Source organism: Psittacula echo (assembly GCF_963264785.1).
Source record: "Psittacula echo genome assembly, chromosome: 4".
Classification (NCBI taxonomy): domain Eukaryota; kingdom Metazoa; phylum Chordata; class Aves; order Psittaciformes; family Psittacidae; genus Psittacula; species Psittacula echo.
Window position 1 is genome coordinate 122,140,478 of NC_137738.1, and position 22,298 is coordinate 122,162,775.

Here is a 22,298-nt window from a genome sequence, read left to right on the forward strand (position 1 = left end):
TTGTAACCACTCAAAGCACCGTTTTCCTCCAGTGGGTGTTTGATTCCGACCCACGGAGAGCGCTGAGCCAGGGAAGCGTCCCTGTGCCGGGGTCCCCCTCCAGCCCCTGTACAGATGGAAGCTGACGATACGCGACTCCCATTGACTTTAATGACCCTGAGTGTGGCCGCTGGGGCTGCTCGGAATGAATAATGCCCTGCTTTGTGTCAGGGAGGGTGTATGGTCCGGCTGTGCCGCTGCCTGCGCTGCTGCTCCTGCCTGCACTGCTCCCTGCCTGCTCTGCTCCTGCCTGCTCTGCTCCTGCCTGCGCTGCTCCTGCCTGCGCTGCTGCTGCCTGTGCTGCTGCTCCTGCCTGCACTGCTCCCTGCCTGTGCTGCTGCTGCTTCCTGCCTGAACTGCTGCTGCCTGCACTGCTGCTCCTGCCTGCCTGCACTGGTGCTGCCTGCCTTTGCTGCTCTCTGCTGCACTGCTCCTGCCTGCACTGCTCCTGCCTGCGCTACTGCGCCTGCCTGCACTACTGCTGCCTGCCTGTGCTGCTCCTGCCTGCACTGCTGCTCCCTGTATGAGCTACTGCTGCTCCTTCTGCCTGTGCTGCTCCTTCTGCCTGTGCTGCTCCTTCTGCCTGTGCTGCTGCTGCTGCCTGCATTGCTGCTGCTGCCTGCACTGCTCCTGCCTTCCCTGCTTCTCCCTGCGCTGCTGCCTGTGCTGCTGCTGCCTGTGCTGCTGCTTCTGCCTTCCCTGCTCCTGCCTGCGCTGCTTCTCCCTGCCTGCACTGCTCTTCCTGCCTTCCCTGCTCCTGCACGGCTGTTCCTGCCTGCACTGTGCCTGCCTGTGCTGCTCCTGCCAGGCCGGGCAGTCCCCAGGGTCAGCCACACATCCCAGAGCTGGCATCCCACTGGCAAACCCAGCTCCTGGTTGCAGCTGCGCTGAGCTTCACCTGCCAGTGGAAAACCAGTGCCCGCCACACAAAGTCCCTTCCAGCCCTTGCAGTATTCTCTTTTCCATCTGCCAGAGTAGGCTGAGCTCCTCGTGAAGTGCTGGGAACTTCGGACAAAACAGATGCCCACGGGATGGTTCCTGAAGTAAATCTGTTTGAGTGTTCGGAACATGCTGGAAAAGCCTGTGTCCCCATGCCGGGAAGTCACCTTCCAGCGCTCCCACCACACTCGTATCTCTGCACCCTGGTCAGGGATGCTCAGGAAAGCTCTCTGGATTTAGGGTTCAGCCTGACTTAGCCTCCTCTTCTGATTAAGGGAAGTGTAAATTATGACTTACTGGAGTTTGACTTTTAAACTTTCAGAGGAAGCAATTATTTAACTTAGTTTTAAACTGTCAGACAGATCGGAGGTGGTTTTGATAAATTTACTGGAGAGAGCCGCTGAAATGGTTTTAAATGTGAGCTTATGTACATGTATGTATTCATACACACACAGATTGTCTGCACTGAGCGTGTACAAACTGTGTAACATGGTGTTAACAAAATCCACCCCATCCCTGGGCTGCAGCTGGGTTTGAAACCCTGGAGCAAAGTCCTGGGAGCAAACCTGGCTCATCAGAAAGCCCGATGGTGCGTTCCCTCCGTGTGGAAGTGCTCATCTGCTCTAAGTGTCTGGTAGCTGCGAGCTGGTGTCATTTTAATACCAGTCGGTACTTAACCTCCTTATCTGTACTTCCATGCAAATGCAGGTTTACAAGTTTTCTCCTTTTATCAATCCTGTGAACACAATATGTGTTAAGAGTGCCACTAGGGAATGTTACTGCTCAAAAAGGAGAGACTTGATGCTCTGGAACATCTCTCTTTGGTGGCATAGAATTCCTCCCTGGCCCCTTTCTTTCCAACCGCCAAGGTGGGAATGCCAGCATCAAAAAACAAAGGCAAAGCCACTATGGACACATTTTACACTAACCTGGTTTTTGGGGGCGGGTAACTCTTTAAGTAACGGAATGACAGAATAACTGTGCTGGAAAGACAGCTGTCATTTGCAGATGTTAGATTAAAACCAAATTTCTTCTGTAATTCATTGCCACTTCTAATTAGAGGAATTCCCTAGATGCAGGGGATTTATATTATTCCCTTTGTCCTGTTATTGAATGACTGTCACAGTCACCCACGAGCAGTTGCAGAAGAATAATGGAGGGTATTTATTTACGTGATAAGCCCCTGTACAGATGGAAAAAATCCATAGCTTAAATATTGATAATTGCTGCTGGCTTCTGTCTGGGGCTTGGGCTGGGGGTTGGGGTTGGTTTTGTTGTGGAAGGGGAAGGAGTTTGCTTGGAAACACGAAGATGTATTTAAACATCAGTATTTCCTGGGTTTGACACGGCAGAGCCTGTTACACGTATGCAATTCTGGGCACCTTTCGCTTTCATACAGCATCTCTCTAACCTCATACAGCCTTTGTGTGAGGAGCTGCGTGCCAGCACCGGGCCCTGGGGGTTCCTCTGGAGGTGACGCTGCAGGAGCAGGGTTCAGCACCTCGAGGTGCTTGTGCCTGTCCCAGCCCTGCCCCTCAGGGGCGCTGGTTTCCACAACGTGGTCGTACCAGTTTATGGCAGAATAACACCCTGGTCATAGAGGGGGACACGGCTTTTGGCACATTGCTCCTGTGCGTGACTGTGGGAGCTGCTCCCGTGCTCTGCACGAACCTCAGCCTCACACGTGCTGTTTCTGCTTGGGTGCACAGGTGCCATTCTTTGGTCCTCTCTTCGACGGAGCCATCGTGACCGCGAAGCTGCTGCCGAGCCTCATCTGTGCCACGTGCATCAATGCCAGCAGGGCCGTCAAGTCCCTCATCCCGCTCTACCAGAGCTTGTATCCTTTGCTCCAGGGGCAGGGCTCCTTGGCAGGGCGCATACTTGAATGCTGCTCTGCAGAGAGGTAAGCTGGGACGACAGCCTTCCATTGGAGTTTACTGGGAAAGGTCTTCATAAGATCATAACGTGACAGCAGTGCTCTCCAGCAGCTTCAGTCTGATGGCGGCTGGCTTGGGCATAACGCTGACTCTTTGAACTGTAAGTAACAACACTACTCAGTTTTCTTTCTCACTAACAGAAGTTTCCTACTGTGTCTATTGGGTTATATATTGGGTTATATATATTGGGTTATACACAGAGCTTGGTCCTGTTCTTGTCTTACTCAAAGAAGTGGTCCAAAATTCTTCACTTGGACTTGTTCCGTTACTAAGATGGGTGGGATTTGGCCTCAGATACAGATGTTTCCATTCCCAAATTCCAGTTTCATTCCAGCCACATCTGTATTGGGGCATTTTCAGAACCTCTCTTCTCTGAGGTGCTGGAAGGTAACTCTCAGGTGTGGTGCCCTGCTGCAGGGCTGGGAGCACAGACATTCCTGTGTTCTGTTCCAATTGACAGCATTGCTGCTGGGTTTCACCTACCCTGGGATTTTCTTATGATGCCGTAATAATGCCAGAAACATTTTATAGCTTGTTTTGTGATCACGTCTCTTATCTTGGGACCAGCACTCACTGCACTTCATTTGCTTTGGGGAGCTTTTGATCTGAGTATTTCTATAACCATGTGACATTGAGAAGGAGTTTGTAAATGAAACGTTTTGACCTTTGAGAGAACATTGATCAGTTTGGGACATTTTTAAACACAAATATCCACAAAATACTGTTTTGTTTATTTAAAGGCTAAATTCTCTCCAGTGCACTCTGCAGAAGCCGACAGCAATGAGAAGCAGCATTGTGGTTAAATGAGTTTGTATGGTATGAACGTGGCTGTGACCTGGTTTAAAGCGAAGATGTGGTTGTTGCCTGTGCCGCTGGCTCTGAGCAGATACGAACCTTGCTGAGTTTTCTGGGGTGGTTTTGGGAGAGCTCTAGGTAATTACCAAAGTGCTTCTGTGCAGAATTGAGCTTCACCCGTCCGCTCCTGTAGCCAATGTACAGCAATAAAATAGCTCTGCAGTAAAGTTAATGTGAGTAACAGAGACCCTGCTGCTATCCCAGCACCTCACCCCGGCTGGAGTCCTCCGATTCCCACTCCTGCTCTTCCTTTTGACTTTCAGCATCCTGCCGTGCTCCTGCTTCCAGCCAGGCCTCTCTGGGTCCCCCTCGTCCCCAAGGGAACATGAGCAGCAGGAACATGATAGCACATGCCCCTTCCCGGCATATGTGTGAGGGCTTGCTGGAGCAGCATCTGTCCCCGGATTCTTTTCTTCCTTTCTTGTGCCTGCTTTCGCATCAACGGTATCTGCAGTGAATCAACTGCCACTTGTCTGTTTGATAGATGAAAGTGGATTGAGGAACCTCTGACACTGGGCAGGGAGAACGTGGTGGGATGATCCCGTCAGGATGATGCTTCAGTGGGAGAGAAAGCTTTCCGTGACTGCTGCTATAGATAACACCTTTAGCTATACTGAAATCCTTAGTGAGCCACAAGCTGGGGTGTAGGTGTATACATGTGTAAGGTGGTGTGTGGACCTGTCCCATGCAGTAATGGGGTTTTGTAGCTCCTGCAGGGTGCACACACAGGGAATGGCTCTGCTGGCTGCTACTGGAACAGGAGGATTTAAACAGTAAGTGAAAGAGTTTAGTAACTGTCAGACTGAGAGATGTTACTTTCATGATGATGAAATAATCATGCTATTTTCATGAGAGATGGTATTATCTGGAGATGAAAATAACTCAAAAGGTGAAATAATAACAGGAGGGAGAAACAGAAGTCAGTAATCCTGGCAAAGTGAGGGGTGAGGGTTGACAGCGCATCGGCCACAACACCGTGGTTCATGTGAGTGCAGAACAGCTTGTGTAGGGCAGAGCTGAGGAGGGGTCTGCCACTGGTGTTCCTCACATGGGCCGTGTTAAAGTCAGCACCCATAGAATAAGAGTTAGTAACTGAAAACGTTGATTCCAGCGTGGTCAGAAATGGACTGGACGCTCCATCCGGCATCAGTGGTTCCATGGCGATGGGCTCCTGTTGTTGGAGCAGTGGCTGGTGCAGAGCATCTGTGAGGACCTGACTCCCCCCCAGGCAGAGCCCCCACCCTGACCCCAGGATGTGGGGGGCTCAGGAAGGAGTTGGGCTGTGCCCATAGGGAGCAGTGCTCATGCAAAGCAGTGCCGATGGGATGCAGTGCCGATGGGATGCAGTGCCCATGGGGAGTGGTGCCCATGGGGAGCAGTGCCCACTGGATGCGATGCCAGTGGAGAGCGGTGTCCATGGGGTGCAGCGCCCATGGAGAGTGGTGTCTATGGGGTGCAGCGCCCATGGGGAGCGGTGCCCATGGGGAGCAGCCCCCATGGGATGCTGTGCCAATGGGGAGCAGTGCCCATTGGATGCAGTGTCCATGGGATGCCGTGCCAACGGGGAGCAGTGCCCATGGGATGCAGTGTCCATGGGATGCTGTGCCGACAGGGAGTGATACCCATGGGATGCAGTGTCCGTGGGATGCTGTGCCAATGGGGAGCAGTGTCCATGGGATGCAGTGCCGATGGGGAGCAGTGCCCATGGGATGCAGTGTCCATGGCATGCTGTGCCGATGGGGAGCGGTGTCCATGGGATGCAGTGTCCATGGCATGCTGTGCCGATGGGGAGCAGTGCCCATGGGATGCAGTGTCCATGGGATGCTGTGCCGATGGGGAGCAGTGCCCATGGGATGCAGTGTCCGTGGGATGCTGTGCCGATGGGGAGCAGTGCCCATGGGATGCAGTGTCCGTGGGATGCTGTGCTGATGGGGAGCAGTGCCCATGGGATGCAGTGTCTGTGGGACGCTGTGCCGATGGGGAGCGGTGCCCATGGGATGCAGTGTCCATGGGATGCTGTGCCGATGGGGAGCAGTGCCCATGGGATGCAGTGTCCGTGGGATGCTGTGCTGATGGGGAGCAGTGCCCATGGGATGCAGTGTCTGTGGGACGCTGTGCCGATGGGGAGCAGTGCCCATGGGATGCAGTGTCCGTGGGATGCTGTGCTGATGGGGAGCAGTGCCCATGGGATGCAGTGTCTGTGGGACGCTGTGCCGATGGGGAGCAGTGCCCATGGGATGCAGTGTCCATGGGATGCTGTGCCGATGGGGAGCGGTGCCCATGGGATGCAGTGTCCATGGGATGCTGTGCCGATGGGGAGCAGTGCCCATGGGATGCAGTGTCTGTGGGACACAGTGCCAGTGGGTAGTGGTGCCCACGGGGTCGCGTGCCGCAGCCAGGCAGCCCCTCACCAGCAGTGGCAGCTGAAGTCACTTGTTGAAGTCTGTAACTCCGGCTCCAGCTGCACTTGTCAGGGGCTGTAAGGGAAGTGTAATCAGCCACGGAGAGTCATTTGCATCTCAATTAGGAGGGAGTCAGGAGGAAGCGGTGGGGTCTGTTGCTGGAAGGTTGTGGAAGAAATCTCATGAGGCACAAAAGGCCCCCGAGTCCCCGTGCTCCAGCCAGGGGAGGACAAAATCTGAGCCCGGTTTCCATGGGGACCAGGCCCGCAGAGCCTCTGAGCACCTCGCGCTGCGCCGTCATCGCTTGGTCATCATGACACAAACTCCTCTGTTGTACCCAGATACGTTTCTCGGTTGGAAATCTGCTTGGAAATGAGGCAGGGAACTCTGGCAGACCTCAGAGGATGTTCTTGTGTTTATGGAACTGCTGCTGTTTAAGGAATTCATTAGGGCGAGAGAAACACTCCTCACAAAGTAATTAACCAGACTTAAACTTGAGCTTAAAGCCACTGTCTCTTTGTACACACCACATGGCAAAACCCAGGGTAGGCATCACAGAGCTCAGTTGTCCCTTGCACGGCTGGAGCCCGGTCCTGGCTGTCGCTCTGCAGGGTGTGCGTGGCCGTGGTGGTCAGACGCGAGTGTGTGCTCAAACCGATGGTGTCCAGGGGTGTTTCATCCCTGGAGCACTGAGGATTGAGACCCTCTGGTGGGTGCTCTCCGCATCCTTCAGGAGCTGTTGAGTGTGGGGTGATGGTGCCTCAGCACCCCAGCAGCCCCAGCAGCCCAGCTCCTCAGGCAGGAGGTTTGTTTTAAACGTGGCTGTGTATTTACAGAAATCTTGAACAACGAGGTGGCTTAAATTATGTCAGACCAAGGAAGAATAATATTTATGCTTCCTAAATAATAATTTTTAAAATTCCTAAAATTATGGTATAAAAATGCATATGTTTATGCCAGTTTTGGGGGGATCATTTAAACCACCTCTCTATGTGCTGGAGAAAGGAAGGAACAACAAATCTCACAGAGAAATAATGACTAAATCAGAAATGAAGTTGCTCTGAATCAAGGCCAGTTAAAGCAGCGGTGGCTGATGGTCAGTATTTAAGAGCACCACAATTTCCAGAGCAGGATGAAACCCAGCACATTGGTTGTCTGGTGCGAGTTGTAGCCGGTGTGAGCAGGACACCTGAAGGAGGGGCCTGTTCTGGTTCCAGGAATAGTGAGTATTCCAAAGCATGGGGGCAGTGCTGACACAGAACTGCCCCTTTGTGCTCCCTTCCAGCTGATACCAAACCAGTTGTGTGCTGGAAAGGGAGCTTGAACACTGGCGCATGATGGAGCCCCCGTTGCTCTGAGCTGCACCTCTCTGGGGACTGGTCTTGGCTGCAAAGACAAATACTGGAGGAGAGAATGGGGTCTGTATTCAGGTCTTTATTCTGGGTCTGATGCACAGCTGCTGTTCCAGCCCACAGTTCCTAAGCTCAGGTGCTCCGGACACAGGAACATAGCTGAGTCTGCAGTTACCAGGCGCTTTGCTTGGGCCAGGATTCAGTGTCTGTTGCCAAAAAGACTTTGGGCTCTGGGGATAGCGATGCCTGAGCAAAAACATCCCCTTGGAGTGCACAGGGAATTGCAACTTTGACTATCCGGAGTCCAGATTGTCTTTCAGATGGAGCGGTTTCCTTGCTCCTTGACGCCCATTGTTCAGAGATCTGTACGTTGGTCTCAGGTTTACTCATGAAATTCTACAACCAGGATGCTGCTGCTTTCCCATCTGACCTGTTTCGCTAACAGCAAAGTGAGCATCCCCGATTCCTACATCGTTTATCAGCTTTTTTTTCTTTTCTTAAAACCCTGGTAGTGCAAAACGCTCTTCACAGGCAGGGCAGGCGTTGTGCGGGCTGCGCTGCTGGAGGGCTGTGCCAGGCCAGGTTTGGTGTGAAAACCCTCTAAGTGTGAGGAGCAGCAGTGCTTTCTGAGCCTTTTCCTTGCTTTGTGACTGGAGAGGAAAGAGCCCACAGCAGTGAAGAGGGAGCTTGGGTGAATGGCTGTCATGGTCTGTGAGGCTGGGGAAGCGGCCCCATGTTCTGCAGATGTCTGTGTCTGTGTTCCCGCTCTTCCACTGGGAAAAGCCTGGTTTTAACTGAAAGATTGTTTTTGTTATTTGCGGTATCTTACCCCTGGTTTTCCCTCCACCACTGCAAACAGCTGCTGGACTTGGTGCTCCCTGGCCTCACTGAGTGAATTCAGAGCAGCAGAGATTCTCTGACACATGAGATGTTCCCCCAGCTCTTGTGAGCAGCCTGGCAGAGGGTGGGAGATGTCCCTGCGAGCACTGGTTGCTTCCCTGGGGCCTTTGTTGAATTCTCACAGTCTCTGGGTTATTTTCTTAGCAATTTAAGCTACTCGGATCTCGCTGTGCATGAGTAAATAGGGAGTTAGTTCCTGTTGGGGCTTATTGAGAACTGACATGCTTATCATGAATTACCTTTTTAAGCAATCTCAGGATAAATTGGTTTGTTCCTATGCTAAAAAAGGGGTTGTTGTTCTTATCCTGCCTGCTGGTTCCTGTGTATTTCCGATGCTCTTCTACAGTTCCTGGATTCGAGTGCAGCACCTTTCTCTGCAGGGGAAGGTGGTAGCTGGTGAGTGAGCCCCCGCGGGCTTCTGGCTGTCAGCTGCTGGCTTTGCCCTCAGAACTGCCCATTTCAGGTGTCACTGCAACTGTTCCGGAGCTGTTACCCCAACAGGCCTCTCGTATAAGCTGTGCTGCTTCTGCCTTTATCATTAACTTAAACAGAATTATAGAAGGGCTGACCTCGTAGAAGAATGAAATTGCCACTGTGGCAGGTTGTGGTGTTCCCAAAGTTGTTGTGTACTTCTTGTTCATTCAAAGACAAAACCTGAAGGTAAAAGAGTTAAGTTGCTTTTGAATTGCCTGTGGGTGTTCATAGTACTTGCTGCAAGGTAATGCCCCCGTGCACTAAACACTGACAGTGTCCATGCATTGAACAAACAAAAAGGGCACACTGAGGATGCGCATAAACTATGCGTTGAGTAGTGTGTGAGCACTGGATGTCACCATTTTCCCGCTTACAACTTGCAATCCTGTTTGTGGGCCTGAAGAAATCACAGCTCTTCCTTTGGAGGAGCAAACTGGTACCTGAATAACTCTGGAAGTCCTACCTGCTGTAAGGAATATGGTCTGGCTGCTTAACAACACCAGGCACGGGGTTCATCGGAGAAAATCAAGCCACCATAACAGAAAAAGGCATGTGTAAATGGAATTCATTACATTGCATGCAGGTATTGACACATCTCTCAGGTTCTCATGCCTGCGGTCAAGGAGATTAAGCAAAGAACATAAACTTTGATATTTTATTTTTGTAATTCATTCCCTTTAAGACAGTTTCTGATTCCTGGAATGCAGAGCGGCTGATCTGCTCACCTGCTTTACCAGGGACTGAAGAAGAAAGATCTGTGCTGTGATGGACTTCGCTGTGTGACCTGAGTGGCCATCACATATTCTGTAGGAGCATGTCATGTCAGGTGCCTGAAAAGACATTTTGTGAACCTTTCCAAATGTGAACTTGCTTCTGGGGCTCTGCCCTGGTGATAAAGGCGTGTGTGATTGTGCCATGAACATGAAGCAGAAAGCCTGGTCCTCTCTTTAGAGAAGGCTTCCCAATTTGTCCCTTGGCTTCACCCAAAGAAGTCATGCCCCCAGGCTCTATAATGCTGTCAGAAATTACTATGAAATTGTAAAGCACGTGTCACAGGAGCTGTGACAATTTATGTGACACCGCATCTGACCGTTCTCTGCGGAGCGCTGGGCTCTGGCTGGGGGGGGTCTGCGTCTGTCTGCGGGGAGCAGCGGGTTCCTCTCCAGCGGCCGCTGTAACCAGCCCTCACAGAGGGTCTGGGTCTGGGAGCAGCGTGTGGGGCTCTGCGGGCTGAGCACAGGCAGCAGCACTGCCCCTCACGGTGCAGCATCCTGCCGGCACGGTCGATGGCCGCGCGCTTCTCTCCTCGCAGCGAGCACTTTCTGCGGGCAGCGATCGATGCCTCTAATCTGCTCCAGCCTGTACCAAGTCATGCGAGGAGAAGCTTTTAGGTGGCATTACACGGCGCTGTGGAGGTGGCTCTTCAGCTGTTATTCATAGTGCTCTTCATGGACTGGCAGAGAGATCCACTTCATCCCGCTTGTGAATGTACCGGGAGTACGTCTGGCTTCCGCAGCTTGGATTTCACACGCTGCTGTGTGATGCAGGGACATGGTGGCTTTGAGCTTCTGTAGTTTCATGCGTACGTTGTTCATATGTGTACATGTTGTGTGCATGTTGCTGTGAACACCCGGGCAGCGTCACCACTTCACTGCAGGCTCAGGAGGCAGTGCCAGGTTTGCACGTTCACACTCCAGTTCATTTTTCTGCCGTAACAAGGGGCAGGACTCATTGTTCTTCTCCACGGCTGCAAGCTGTAGAGATCACTGAGGGCTGCTGAGGAAGTCCCAAGCTAGTTCTGTAGCAGTTTGAACCTGCCGCCCCTCCTGATGGTGATCTCTGCAGCGACTGTGCTCCACAGTGAGGGTAAATGCACCCAGCAGCTGTACAGGATTTTTTTTGCTAAGTAATGTAATGGGCACTTGCACTGGTTAAGTGACATAGTGAATGTAATGGGGTTTAAATGAAAAGTGAATTCACTGTGTGCTATGTGTCAGAAATAGGGAAACAAACAAACAAATCCCAAGAAACTCCACTTTGGATTTGTTAGATGATGTATACATGCAGTAATTGAAACAAGGCTCCTGCATACACAGCCATGCCTCTTCTGCCCTTCCCGAAGTCTGGAAAGTGACGATCTTGCTGAAAAAGGCACAAAGCGCATAAAGCATAAGCAGCGGCTTTGATTGAGACACTTGGCTTCTTTATTCCATTTCTTCATCAGTGATATTTCATTTGTGCATGAATACTTCTGCAGGAGATGGGGGGGGGAGTTAATTTAAGTGCTGCTTTAAACTGTGTCCTAGCTCTGAATCCAGCGGGAGTGGTGTGGAAGGGCTCCTGCACCACGGCTGCTCTAAAGGCTGCTGGGAGAAACGTTCCTCCAGCTTAAATCTGCAGCAGCACAGTGCAGTTGTTTATACGTTCACACGCAGAACGCAGTGGGTTTCTCTGCCAGGCTGACCAGCACCACAGCCATGGGGCAGAGGGAAATGTGGGGATCCTGAGGCCCATTGCTGGGAGTGTTCATGGGGTGCCCCAACAGGGCGCTTACAGCACCCTGACACTGGCCACATTTTTACATCAGCTGGGCCCTCAGCTGTGCCTGGGGTGTTGCTCATGGTACCTACCCTGTGGTCAAGCTGAGGGTGATCACAGTGCATACCCAGTACACAGCGTGGTGCACGGGGTTGTTTACAGCTAACCAGTGAACATACTTTTTGTAGTAAGACGTGAACTCAAGCTCCAGCTCTCTTCTGGTAGGATACACAGAGCTGCAAATGGCTATTGAGGGATGTTTATGTTTTTTGTTGTATTGGACAAAGAACCTCGAACTTATGTTTAATGAGGGCTCTCCTTAGAGCTTGTCAGAAGCAAAACTGATACAGGCGGTTGCTACCAAGTACTTCATTGAATGTTATGGGGTATTTTGGTGGTTTGGGTTGGATTTTGGTGTTTGGTTTTGTCTTGTTTTCACTCACACACCAGGCAAATTAAAGGGGTTTGCATTCTTTGTCTTTTCAAAGTAAGTTTTGCTGTTCCACCCCTAATAACTCGGAAGGGATTTGTGTAGCTAAAACCTGCTTTATCTTTTGGAAACGTGCTTCTGAATGCTCACTTGCACTTGGATTTCCTGGGCTCACGGAATCCCAGAGTGGTTTGGGTGGGAAAGGACCTCAAAGCTCATCCAGTTCCAACCCCTGCCAAGGGCAGGGACGCCTTCCACTGGAGCAGCTTGCTCCAAGCCGCGTCCATCCCGGCCTCCTGTTGGTTTTGCTCCGTGTTTGTCACAAACGGGAAAGCAAAACCGGGACCCGGGGCTCCCTGCGCGGGCGCTGCTGCCGCTGCACGGGCACAAAGCGCGCGGGCGTCCCGGCGCCGCGGAGCCCCCGCGGGGCGCGCGGTCCCGAGCAGCAGCGCCGGTGCCGGCCCGTCCCTGGGCGCTGCTTTGTGCTCCCCGCGGCTCATTACCATGCTGGCGGCCGGGCGGCTCGGGCTTACCAGCTGTCCCTGCTGCTCCCGCCGTGGCCGGAGCGCCGCGGCCCACCGCCGCAGACGGCCTTCCGCTGGGGATGCCCACGTGGCCGCCGGCAGCCGCGGCACTGCATAAAGTAGCAGGGCCCTCGCATGGCATATGGTGTCTGGATTCATACAAGATGCAAAACTATTCTGCCCTAATGCACAATGACTCATAGCATTGCTAATTTTTCCAACAAAAGCCCACTTCCACACCCACACTTTTAACCCCTCAGGCTAAAGAGCCTCTTCTTTAGTTTCAAAGCCTTGGAAACGCAAGGCGGTGGCTTCGGGATCAATATATGAAACCCTATATTTATTTAAAGCATATGCGAGTTCTGACGCTTGTTTTAAATTTCAGTAAAGCCCGGTTTTCAGGTCCCTGTTCTACCACATGGTCAGGTTTTTTGTTCCAAAGCAGGTTCCTTGCCGAATGTTGGCAATCGTTAATTTTTTGGTAGTTACGTTTTACAAAAAGGAGTCAGCATAGAAAATAAAAAGTTATTTTAATGTAAGAGTGAATCAAAGAATGTAGCGAGTGGATGCGCGGTGCTCATGTGTTCCAGCACGAATTACCAAGCCGCTTACTGGAAGCAGGTTGTGGTACCGGGCTCTTCCCTCTGTGCTGGCTCTTCGGGGAGAGAAATAATTCGCTTTCCAACTAGAGGGAGCTGCTGGTGCCGCTGAAGCCGGCTCCTGCCCCCAGCCCAGTTCCTTTGTGCGCAGCGAGCAGCGATCGTGCCTCCGTTCTGACAAAATCAAGGGGAATTACCCCGAGTCGTTTACATGAAAAGGCCGCGTCTTAATTGTGGCGGTGCAATGGTCGCGTTACACCGCGGAACCCGGGGGGGGCTGCGCGGGGGGAACCGTGCAGCTCCTGAGGAGCCCCCTCGGCGCAGAGCGAGGAGCTGGGGCTGCCGCCGCGGGACGGCACAAAGAGCACCGGGGAGGTGGGAGCCGAGGGGAGCGGCCTCCGCCGGGCACAGGAACAAAGGGACCTGCCTGCTCCCGAGCCCCTCGGACAGGAGCTCCGGGCACCGCGTGGTGCTCCCGCGGGGTGGGCTCCAGGAGGGGTGCTGGCCTCGGGAAACCTTCGCTAGGGGAGGTGTGAGAGCGCTGGTGACTCTGCTGTGGGGTCTCCACCATGTCCTCACCACGGCCAAACGCTGGGGCTGGCCTCGGTAACAGCAGTGTCCATCCAGTGAGGCAGTTCCTGTGCCCCAGACCCTGCTTCTGCCTCTCCCTGGCTGGTGGGAAGGCTGGAGGTACACATCACCCAGCGACCATCAGCACCAGTGTGTAATCACCAGGACAGATTCACAGTGGGTTTCAAACTCCTCTGCTTTGTCCTTTAAAGAAAACCTGAGCTCAGTGCGTGTTTTCTATGAACCACACACGCTGCAGTCTCTCCTTCAAAAGTTAAGAAATCATTTTCTGAACAAGAGAAAGGGGATTGGGTTTAGCTTTGAGTTTTCTTTATCACTTTGTCTCTCTAGTAAAACTGAACTGAATTAAGCGTTGACTGTGCTGTGAGATCCAGTCACCTCCTGGCATCCCACCAACCTGACTGGTTCTGTGTATCTCATACCCTGCTGTAATGGGTAGCACCACAGTCCTACATCATTCTTTAAGGAGGAAAGGTTTTCCCTCTACGCACACTTGAAAAGCTTCTAAAGCCATCCCGTCACTGAGGACTTTTTTATTGGGTTGGGGACATAAATGTGGAAGAGAGAGAGGAGTAGGAGGAAGCCCTGCTCCATGGTGGGTTCCCTGGCTGGTGTACTCAACTTGTGTTTTGTCTTTCCTCAGTATCCTGCTTTTGTGTGTTTCACCGTAAGATTAACTGTCAGGGTTCTAGTGTACAAACAGGAGCAGATGGCTCTTAATGATTTCTTTAATGCTTGCAGCAATCTAGTACATGTACAGCATCTTCTGTTTAAAAACAGTAATCTCAGTTCACGTGCTGGTTTTAATATGCTCTGAGTTGGGCTGGGGCTGGTGTCGGTGAGAGCTTGTGACTTCAGCCAGGTTTATTGTACCTGTGCAGGGTTATCCGCCTCAGCCATGCTCACCTGTGTAACAGTATGAATGAGCTTTAAAGCCTTGCCAGTCTGCAGTGCATTGGTTCCCATAAATGAACCTGGCCTCCTCCTGCCACCCTTCAGCTGGGCTGCGTGGTGTTCCTCAGCAGTTGTCACTTGGGTACCTTCGTGTTAACCCAGTAACACGCTCACTTGGGTTCGTTCAGTGTTTCACTGCCTCAAAGCCTCAGTACCAGAAATGCAGCATCATGAAAGAGAAGTCATTAAAATTCAGGAAATGGCCTCAAGCTGGCGTGGATTCATTTTCCCTCTTGTTCATGCAGGATCTCACCACAGCTTGTGCCATCCCGGTGACTTAATTTGCTTCCTGGCATTGCAGGTTGGCTTCTGGTTTGAAGGGCTGTGTCGCCAGGCTCACACCTAGGAGGTGATGTAGCACCAGAGTAAGTAATAAAGGACAGAGCTGTTACTGTGGGGAAGGAGCTGATGCTGGTGTTCAGAAACTCCCTATCTCAGGAGTGAGCTCCTCCCCTTATTGTGAATTTCTGTCTCCATCTTACCCCTTCCTCCCTGCACTGCCAGCATGGGAAGTCAGGGGCTCCAAACCCACCGTTTGCACAGGCAGCTCCAGTGGCAGGAGATGGAAGTGACTGGGATTGGTTTTCTGGCCTTAATTTTTAAATTAATTACTCAAAGGGTTGGAGTTGCAGGAGCAGCAGTTACAGCCCCGTCTGTCAGTGTGAGTAACCTCAGCTACACAGTTTTCCACATAGCCATGCTTTCTGTCTGTACTGGTTCTACTGTACCTGGCGGTTGACATCTCCATTTCACAGGGAGGGTAAAAAGCAGCATCAGTGTCTTTATTGCCAGCAGCGTATTCCATGTGTGACACGGGGATCCTGTTCTCCGGTTGATTCTCCGCTCACTGCCGTGTTGTGTTGCCATTGCTCACCCTCAGGGTGCCGTGGTGCCCGGGACACTCTGCTCATGCCTCCAGGACCCTGCACCCTCACACCGGACCACAGAGCAGCTTTATGGCCATGGCACTGGAGAGGATTCATCCCAGTCCAGAGCAGCTTTCATTCAGGAAGGTTTCCTGCCCAGGCTTCTGCAGGGCCCGCTGGGTTTTGTGCTCCCTGTTTTATGACTTGTTGCCATGATAATTCAGCTCATCTTACAGGTTCCTCTAATTGTGATGGGTGTGTAATCATTCATTTTATTGAGGCTCATTAAGGCCTGTGAACCCCTGTCCCAACTTGGAGCAATTAGAGCCCGGGTACCCAGTCCATCTGCTCCCAGCACTGTTTAATTAATGAACTTTTAGCGTGTGCTGCGCCTCGGAAAAGCCCTGGTATGCCGGAGCTGCTGAATGGGATCCGCGTGCCAGCGTCTCCCTGTTTTTAAATGCCACAGCAATGTGCAGTTTGGAATCCCAGAAGTCAACACAAAGTACTGGGATCCGGGAGGCGAAGGGGAGAGGTTGTATTTTAGTTTCCATTTTTCCTGTGGGTTGCAGTCCCTGTAACGCTGGTGGTTACAAATAAAGGGGTCCTATAGCCTCCAGTGCTCTTCTGGATGCCCCAAACAACAACTTCCAGTCTTCCCTTGGATCACTGAAGACATGCTGAGAGCAGTACACAAAATGCCATCTTTTCATTCTTGCATTTACTGGAAGGACATCAGAAATAGGATGCATGCAGGCACACGTTTTCCTCCCCTTCATCTTTCTGTCACATTTAGAGCATCAGGGCTGAGAAACCTTTGTGGTTTGGGGGTTTTGTTTTGTTTGGTTGATTTTTGTAGTATTCAGTAGAATGAGATTTTAGGATGGAGTGGGACCCACCAGCACTGCTGGAGTTATCCTAGAGACAATTGTATTGACACCCAGAGCTGTGAGCAGACAGTGGGACAGAGGTTCCTAAACCCTTTGGGTATTTGTGCTGCTTCTCCTCTGTGTGTTTGGCTGTGCAGCGGCACGCTGGGGCAGTGATTTAGGCAGATTGAATAGAACAGTTGCATTTGTTTTAAATGCAGGTAAACTCCTGGTCGCTGGTTGGGCAGAGGAAGTGACAGCTCAGAGCACCAGGGGATTGAGGAAGACCTACCTTGGAAGACGTATATTAACATCTAGTCTGGCAGGTGTGCTGAATGTCAGTGTCAGGTTGCTGTCCTGCCCGACTCGGGAGCCAGAGAGATGATAGAGAGGAAGAGGATGCTTCCTGCTGGGTGGTTTTGTGTTCATGATCTGTTGCTGTTCATTGCAGCCCAGTGTCGTAGTCCTGCGGTTGTGCTTTACCTGCCTCGGCCTGGTCTGTGCCTACCTTAAATATTCAGGACAAGACTGAAGCCGTCCCTGGTGCCTCAGCCCCTTTCAGCACCAGGCAGACCATCTGTCCCGTCCCGCCGTGCTCCCCGGCACATGCTTCAGCCAGTGCTGTGCCCTGGAGGAGCAAACCAGGAGCTGAAACATGCCCTGGGGCTGGGGCTGGGCCCAGCGTGTGTGGAAAAGTGACTGCTGCTGCCTTCGGAATGCTGGTGTTCCTGGAAATGAGCCCCGGGTTTTGTTGTACCTTCAAGGCTGTTCTATAGGTCATGGTGCCTAAAGGTAGGGCACCAGCAAACTTCTCTGTCGGGACAGTTCTGAGCCATGTTAATCTTCTGTCAGGGGTTTCCTCACACCCCTTTCCTCTTTTGGACCAATTCTAATGTGATTGCTGAGTGTTTTCGTTGCCCTGGAAGAGAGATTTCCACACTGGCTATTTTCAGTTCCTTTTGCAGTATTTCCATATTCCAGGTCATCCTTTCATAGTCAACCCCACACGTCAGCAGTCCATGCAGGTGAATCCAAACATGGTCTGTGGCTCCTTTGTGTCCCTGAGGTACTTTAACTTTCATGTCTGCAAGGAAAACGTGGTTTTCTCTATTCTGGGGGGAAGTGCACATGTTCTGTTCGGGATTGCACCATTTGTGCTCTGTACCAGGCCTGTGTGAGGCTCAGCCTCCGTGCCTCCACGCTGTCTGTTGGTGATGTTCCTTGGTCCAGGGCTGTGACCTCAGCTCAGTTCTCCTGAGGTGTCATTCCACCGGCTGTGACCGAGTTGCAACCAAAGGAATTAGGGGGTTTTAGGAACAAATTCGTTCAGCATGTGTGTTTAATAAGGCTCATTTCTAAACCCACACCATTCCTTTGCAAGCTGATTGGTAGGAGGATGCAGCTCTGTTTAAATGAGGGAAACTCGCGGATGTCTTTTATTTCAGTCCCTTTTCTGCTCTCCGCAAGTATTTGGACTCATGCTGTCAGCAGCAGGAAATGCACTGGGCTGTCTGGATCAGGCAGTAGCTCCTCTGGGTTTGCTTCTCTGTGCTGACCAGCACAAGTTCTGTGCAATGTGAGAAGACCCATGTGCGGAAACCTCTGCACTTCCTACAGCAGCAGGAGCCTGTGAGTGTAATGCGTGTTGTGTACATACTTTAGCAATAGTTTCTTTTACACCTATGAGCACTGGACCCATTCCACCTTAGTTACCTGAACAGAAGAGCCACTGAAGTGAATCACACCGAGGCTGTTCTGTGATGGGCAACTGATCTGCAATGAAGGAATGCCATCCAGAGGGACCTCGACACGCTTGTGAGGTGGGCTGATGCCAACCTGAAGAAGTTTAACCATGCCAAGTGCAAGGTCCTACACCTGGGTCGGAGCAATCCCAGGCACAGCTACAGGTTGGGCAGAGAAGAGATTCAGAGCAGCCCTGCAGAGAAGGACTTGGGGGTGTTGGTCGATGAGAAAATGAACATGAGCCGGCTGCAGTGTGCGCTCGCAGCCCAGAAAGCAACCGTATCCTGGGCTGCATCAAGAGGAGCGTGACCAGCAGGTCCAAGGAGGTGATCCTGCCCCTCTGCTCTGCTCTCGTGAGACCTCACTTGGAGCATTGTGTGCAGTTCTGGTGTCCTCAACATAAAAAGGACATGGAACTGTTGGAACAAGTCCAGAGGAGGGCCACGAGGATGATCAGGGACTGGAGCACCTCCTGTATGGAGACAGGCTGAGAAAGTTGGGGCTGTTCAGCCTGGAGAAGAGAAGCTGCGTGGAGACCTCATAGCAGCTTCCAGTATCTGAAGGGGGCCTACAAGGATGCTGGGGAGGGACTCTTCATCAGGGACTGTAGTGACAGGACAAGGGGTAATGGGTTCAGACTGAAACAGGGGAAGTTTAGATTGGATCTAAGGAAGAAATTCTTTACTGAGAGGGTGGTGAGGCACTGGAATGGGTTGCCCAGGGAGGTTGTGAATGCTCCATCCTTGGCGGTGTTCAGGGCCAAATTGGATGAGGCCTTGGGTGCCATGGTTTAGTGTGGGGTGTCCCTGCCCATGGCAGGGGGGTTGGAACTTGATGATCTTAAGGTCCTTTCCAACCCTAACTATTCTATGATTCTATGTTTGCATGAAGATGTTAATATTGATATATACATGATATGCATCATATTGATATATACATGATATACATCATACTGATATATACTTTAAGATTTTAATATTGCCCATATTTACTACTAATTTCTTAAATCACTTTTTGGTGGGGTTTTTTTTCAAAATTAAGATACTTATAACAGTTTTTCTTTGTGCTGCCTGGAAAATGAGGTTGATGTTCTGCGGGTTTATTAGGAGAGATGAGAAGGATGTCATTCTATCCATTGTTAAATATTATTGCATGTTAATCCATATTTTAGAAGTTCAAAGGCTGCACGAGCACGTCTTTCTCTGTTCCTTTGCTGTTGGTAAAGATGTCCTCGTATCAAGCATTCACATTTGTGTGAAAAATAGAACCCAGTTCAATCCATGCATAGATTGTCAGAAAGATTAAAGTGTGCATCATGCAATTTCTGTTCTTTCAGAAAGGGGCCTTTGATGTGCTAATGTTCACTTTCTCCCTTTTCATTCCCAAGTGCTGGCCATTGTTTTGAGCTCAGAACAGCCTCTGCTCACTGAGGAGCGCTCCAGTACGGGGTAGCCCAACCTTGCCCAAGGTAGCTAATAGAAATATGCAGTAATAGTCGTGGCGTGATGCCCTGGGATCAGGTAACCGTGTGCCTGCACAGACAAATACCACGGCAGAGGCAAAACTCTATTGAAAACAGATGCTGCAGAAAAGCCAGATATTGAATTTGAAGTGTGCTGCTGTTTCTGCTGTTGTTCCAACTCATACAGCTCGGGTTTAAAATAGAAAGCTCACGGTGCAGTGATCACTGTAGTCTGCTAAAATCAGTCTCAAAGACAAGGCTGGGATTGCCAAAGTTATTCAGCAAGTGAAATTATTTGGATGGCCTCATCCTGTGTTGCAGTGAAGGTTTTGCAGCAAGTGGATCAAATCCTGCAGGCTGCTTGCAGTGCACGTGGTGGGGGACTGGTGTAGTTGGATGGCTTTGCATAGAGATGGGCTGCTTGTGGCTAATTTTACTTCTGCCAGAGACACTGTTCCCCTTTTGTTAGGGACTGGGAAGAAATAGTTTGTCATGAGGAACCAGGAGCTATTCCCATATATGTATATGGGAAGTGTTAGTGTGGAGCTGCACAGGAAGAGAGAGCAGTGGCCAACTAAGTGGTACAAACCAGTTTTAAAACAGGCTGAGATTTGGTGGTTGAGTTTTGGGAGAGTGAGTTAGATAGCCATAAACTGGCCTCTGGTGAGGGAAGTGTCATCCAGGATGCTCAGCAGCTCGGAGTTCAGGAGATGTGCCTGTTTCTCGAGCAGTTGAACACTGTAGCCTTCCAAAAGCTGTAGCTGTATGAGCTGCAAGGTGCCAGTGAAGCAGGACTCGTTCAGAAATGTTTCTGGTATCGTTTCTTATTTTGATTACAATTAAGTTTGAATTGAAAGGTGATATTGAGGAAGCTGGCAGCTGGACACGTGTTTCATTGAGAAACTGCAGGCTCGACAACGGTTGGAAAACAACGTGAATAAATAGAACCCTTAGAAGCTGCACTGGAAATGTGTTAGGATGGCAGCAGCGTGCAGCACTGCTGCTGGGCAGCCTCTTCCCAGGGCACTGTCTATAGGGATTCTCCTCCGTTTGTCTCCACCAACTTTGATGCCTCATTACAGATTCATCTCCTGCTCTCCCCTTCCTCTTCAGGATCCCCATGATCTCCTTTCAGGTCTGAAATTACTCAGCACTCAGGGACTTCAAAGAACATCAGAAATTCATCTGAAAGGGCCCGGTCTTCAAGAAGTGGTGTCAAAGCTGAGAGAGCGATCTGTTCCAGTGGAAGCCCCCCTTGCTCTGCTCTGCTCTGGGGAGCCTCCCTGCAGTCCTGCATCCAGCTCTGGGGCAGGTTACACAGCATCGGCACAGAAACAGAAAATACCTGGCAAGGGTCCTTGTTATCACAGAACCCCAGCCTGGTTTGGGTTGAAGGGACCTTAAAGCTCCTCCAGTTCCAACCCCTGCCACGGGCAGGGACCCCTTCCACTGGAGCAGCTTGCTCCAAGCCCCTGTGTCCAACCTGGCCTTGAGCACTGCCAGGGATGGGGCAGCCACAGCTTCTCTGGGCACCCTGTGCCAGCGCCTCAGCACCCTCACAGGGAAGAGCTTCTGCCTAAGAGCTCATCTCAGTCTCCTCTCTGGCAAGTTCAAGCCATTCCCCTTGTCCTGTCCCTACAGTCCCTGATGAAGAGTCCCTCTCCAGCATCCTTGTAGCCCCCTTCAAACACTGGAAGCTGCTCTGAGGTCTCCACGCAGCTTCTCTTCTCCAGCCTGAACAGCCCCAACTTTCTCAGCCTGTGTTCATAGAGGGGTGCTCCAGCCCCTCAGCATGCTCGTGGCCTCCTCTGGACTTGCTCCAAAGCTAGGGATGTTCTTATGCTGGGGACACCAGAGCTGCACGCAGCTGATTAAGCCCCACAAAGCTCTTGTGGTCTCATGGTTCACAAGTCAGACCTGGGAAGACGTTTTTCAATGTGTTGTGTCCATTACCTGGAGTCCTGTGCCCAGGAGATCCCCTGCTCAGTGTCCAGGTCTGCTCTGCCTTGGAATATCTACAACAGTTAAGAATAAGCCAGATGGGAATCTTAAACCTCCCCTTCTCTTTCCACATTCATTTTCTTTATTTAAAGCTGGACATTCCCACTGATTCCTTGGCACCTTCGCCTGACCGATCCTTCCCTCCTACCCTCTAGTGCAGAGCAATTTCCCAGCCTGTATCACTGCAGCAACAAGTACATTTAGTGCTGAGCAGCTTGCAAATGGTGTCACTCGGGATGGATGTGATAATAAGCCCCACATTGCTGATCCATGATTGTAATGAATGTAAATTGTCAGGTGTAATAAGAGCTGAAACTGAGCCATTTAGTGGTAGTTCCAGGAATCATGAAAAGATCTGTAATAAACTAGAGGGGGCAGAGTTATTTTGTGTGATTATTGTCCTGGTCGGAGCTGCCTGATGCTTGCACTCTCACCAAACTGACAGTGATGGTTTTATTAACCTTTAGTAGGTGACAAAATCTGATTGTAAATTCACCTGAAAAGATGTTCCCTCACCCAGACCCGAAACACAGGCTTCTACCAGCAGCTTTGTAGATGGGTATAATCTCATCTGATGGATGTGTCTGCAGTGGCCAGCCCACCTCCCTGCTCCTGGAGCTATCTGTGGGAGTGCACCGTTGGTGTGGGCTCCTGCTGTTTAACACAGGAGGATTTAGTAGGTGGTTTGCCCATTATCTCACCTGCCTGTTCTGCAGGGCTGCCGTTTGGCTGCCTGCTGAGCTGGTAAGTGATGTGAGTGCTGTGGGGAGAGTGCTGGACATCAGTCGAGGGGAGGGCTGTGTCTCAGGACCGCAATCCACAG

General features: G+C 51.3%; 1 protein-coding gene across 1 annotated transcript in view; it reads left to right on the plus strand.

The window, feature by feature from the left end:
• RALGAPA2 (Ral GTPase activating protein catalytic subunit alpha 2) overlaps positions 1-22,298 on the plus strand; it is a gene marked incomplete at its 3' end in the record, with an annotated part of 116,770 nt that overhangs the window by 74,205 nt on the left and 20,267 nt on the right. Inside the window, exon 38 of the mRNA XM_080615981.1 lies at positions 2,688-2,815. Coding sequence (XP_080472107.1) covers positions 2,688-2,815 — 128 coding nt within the window. The remainder of the gene's footprint in view (positions 1-2,687; positions 2,816-22,298) is intronic.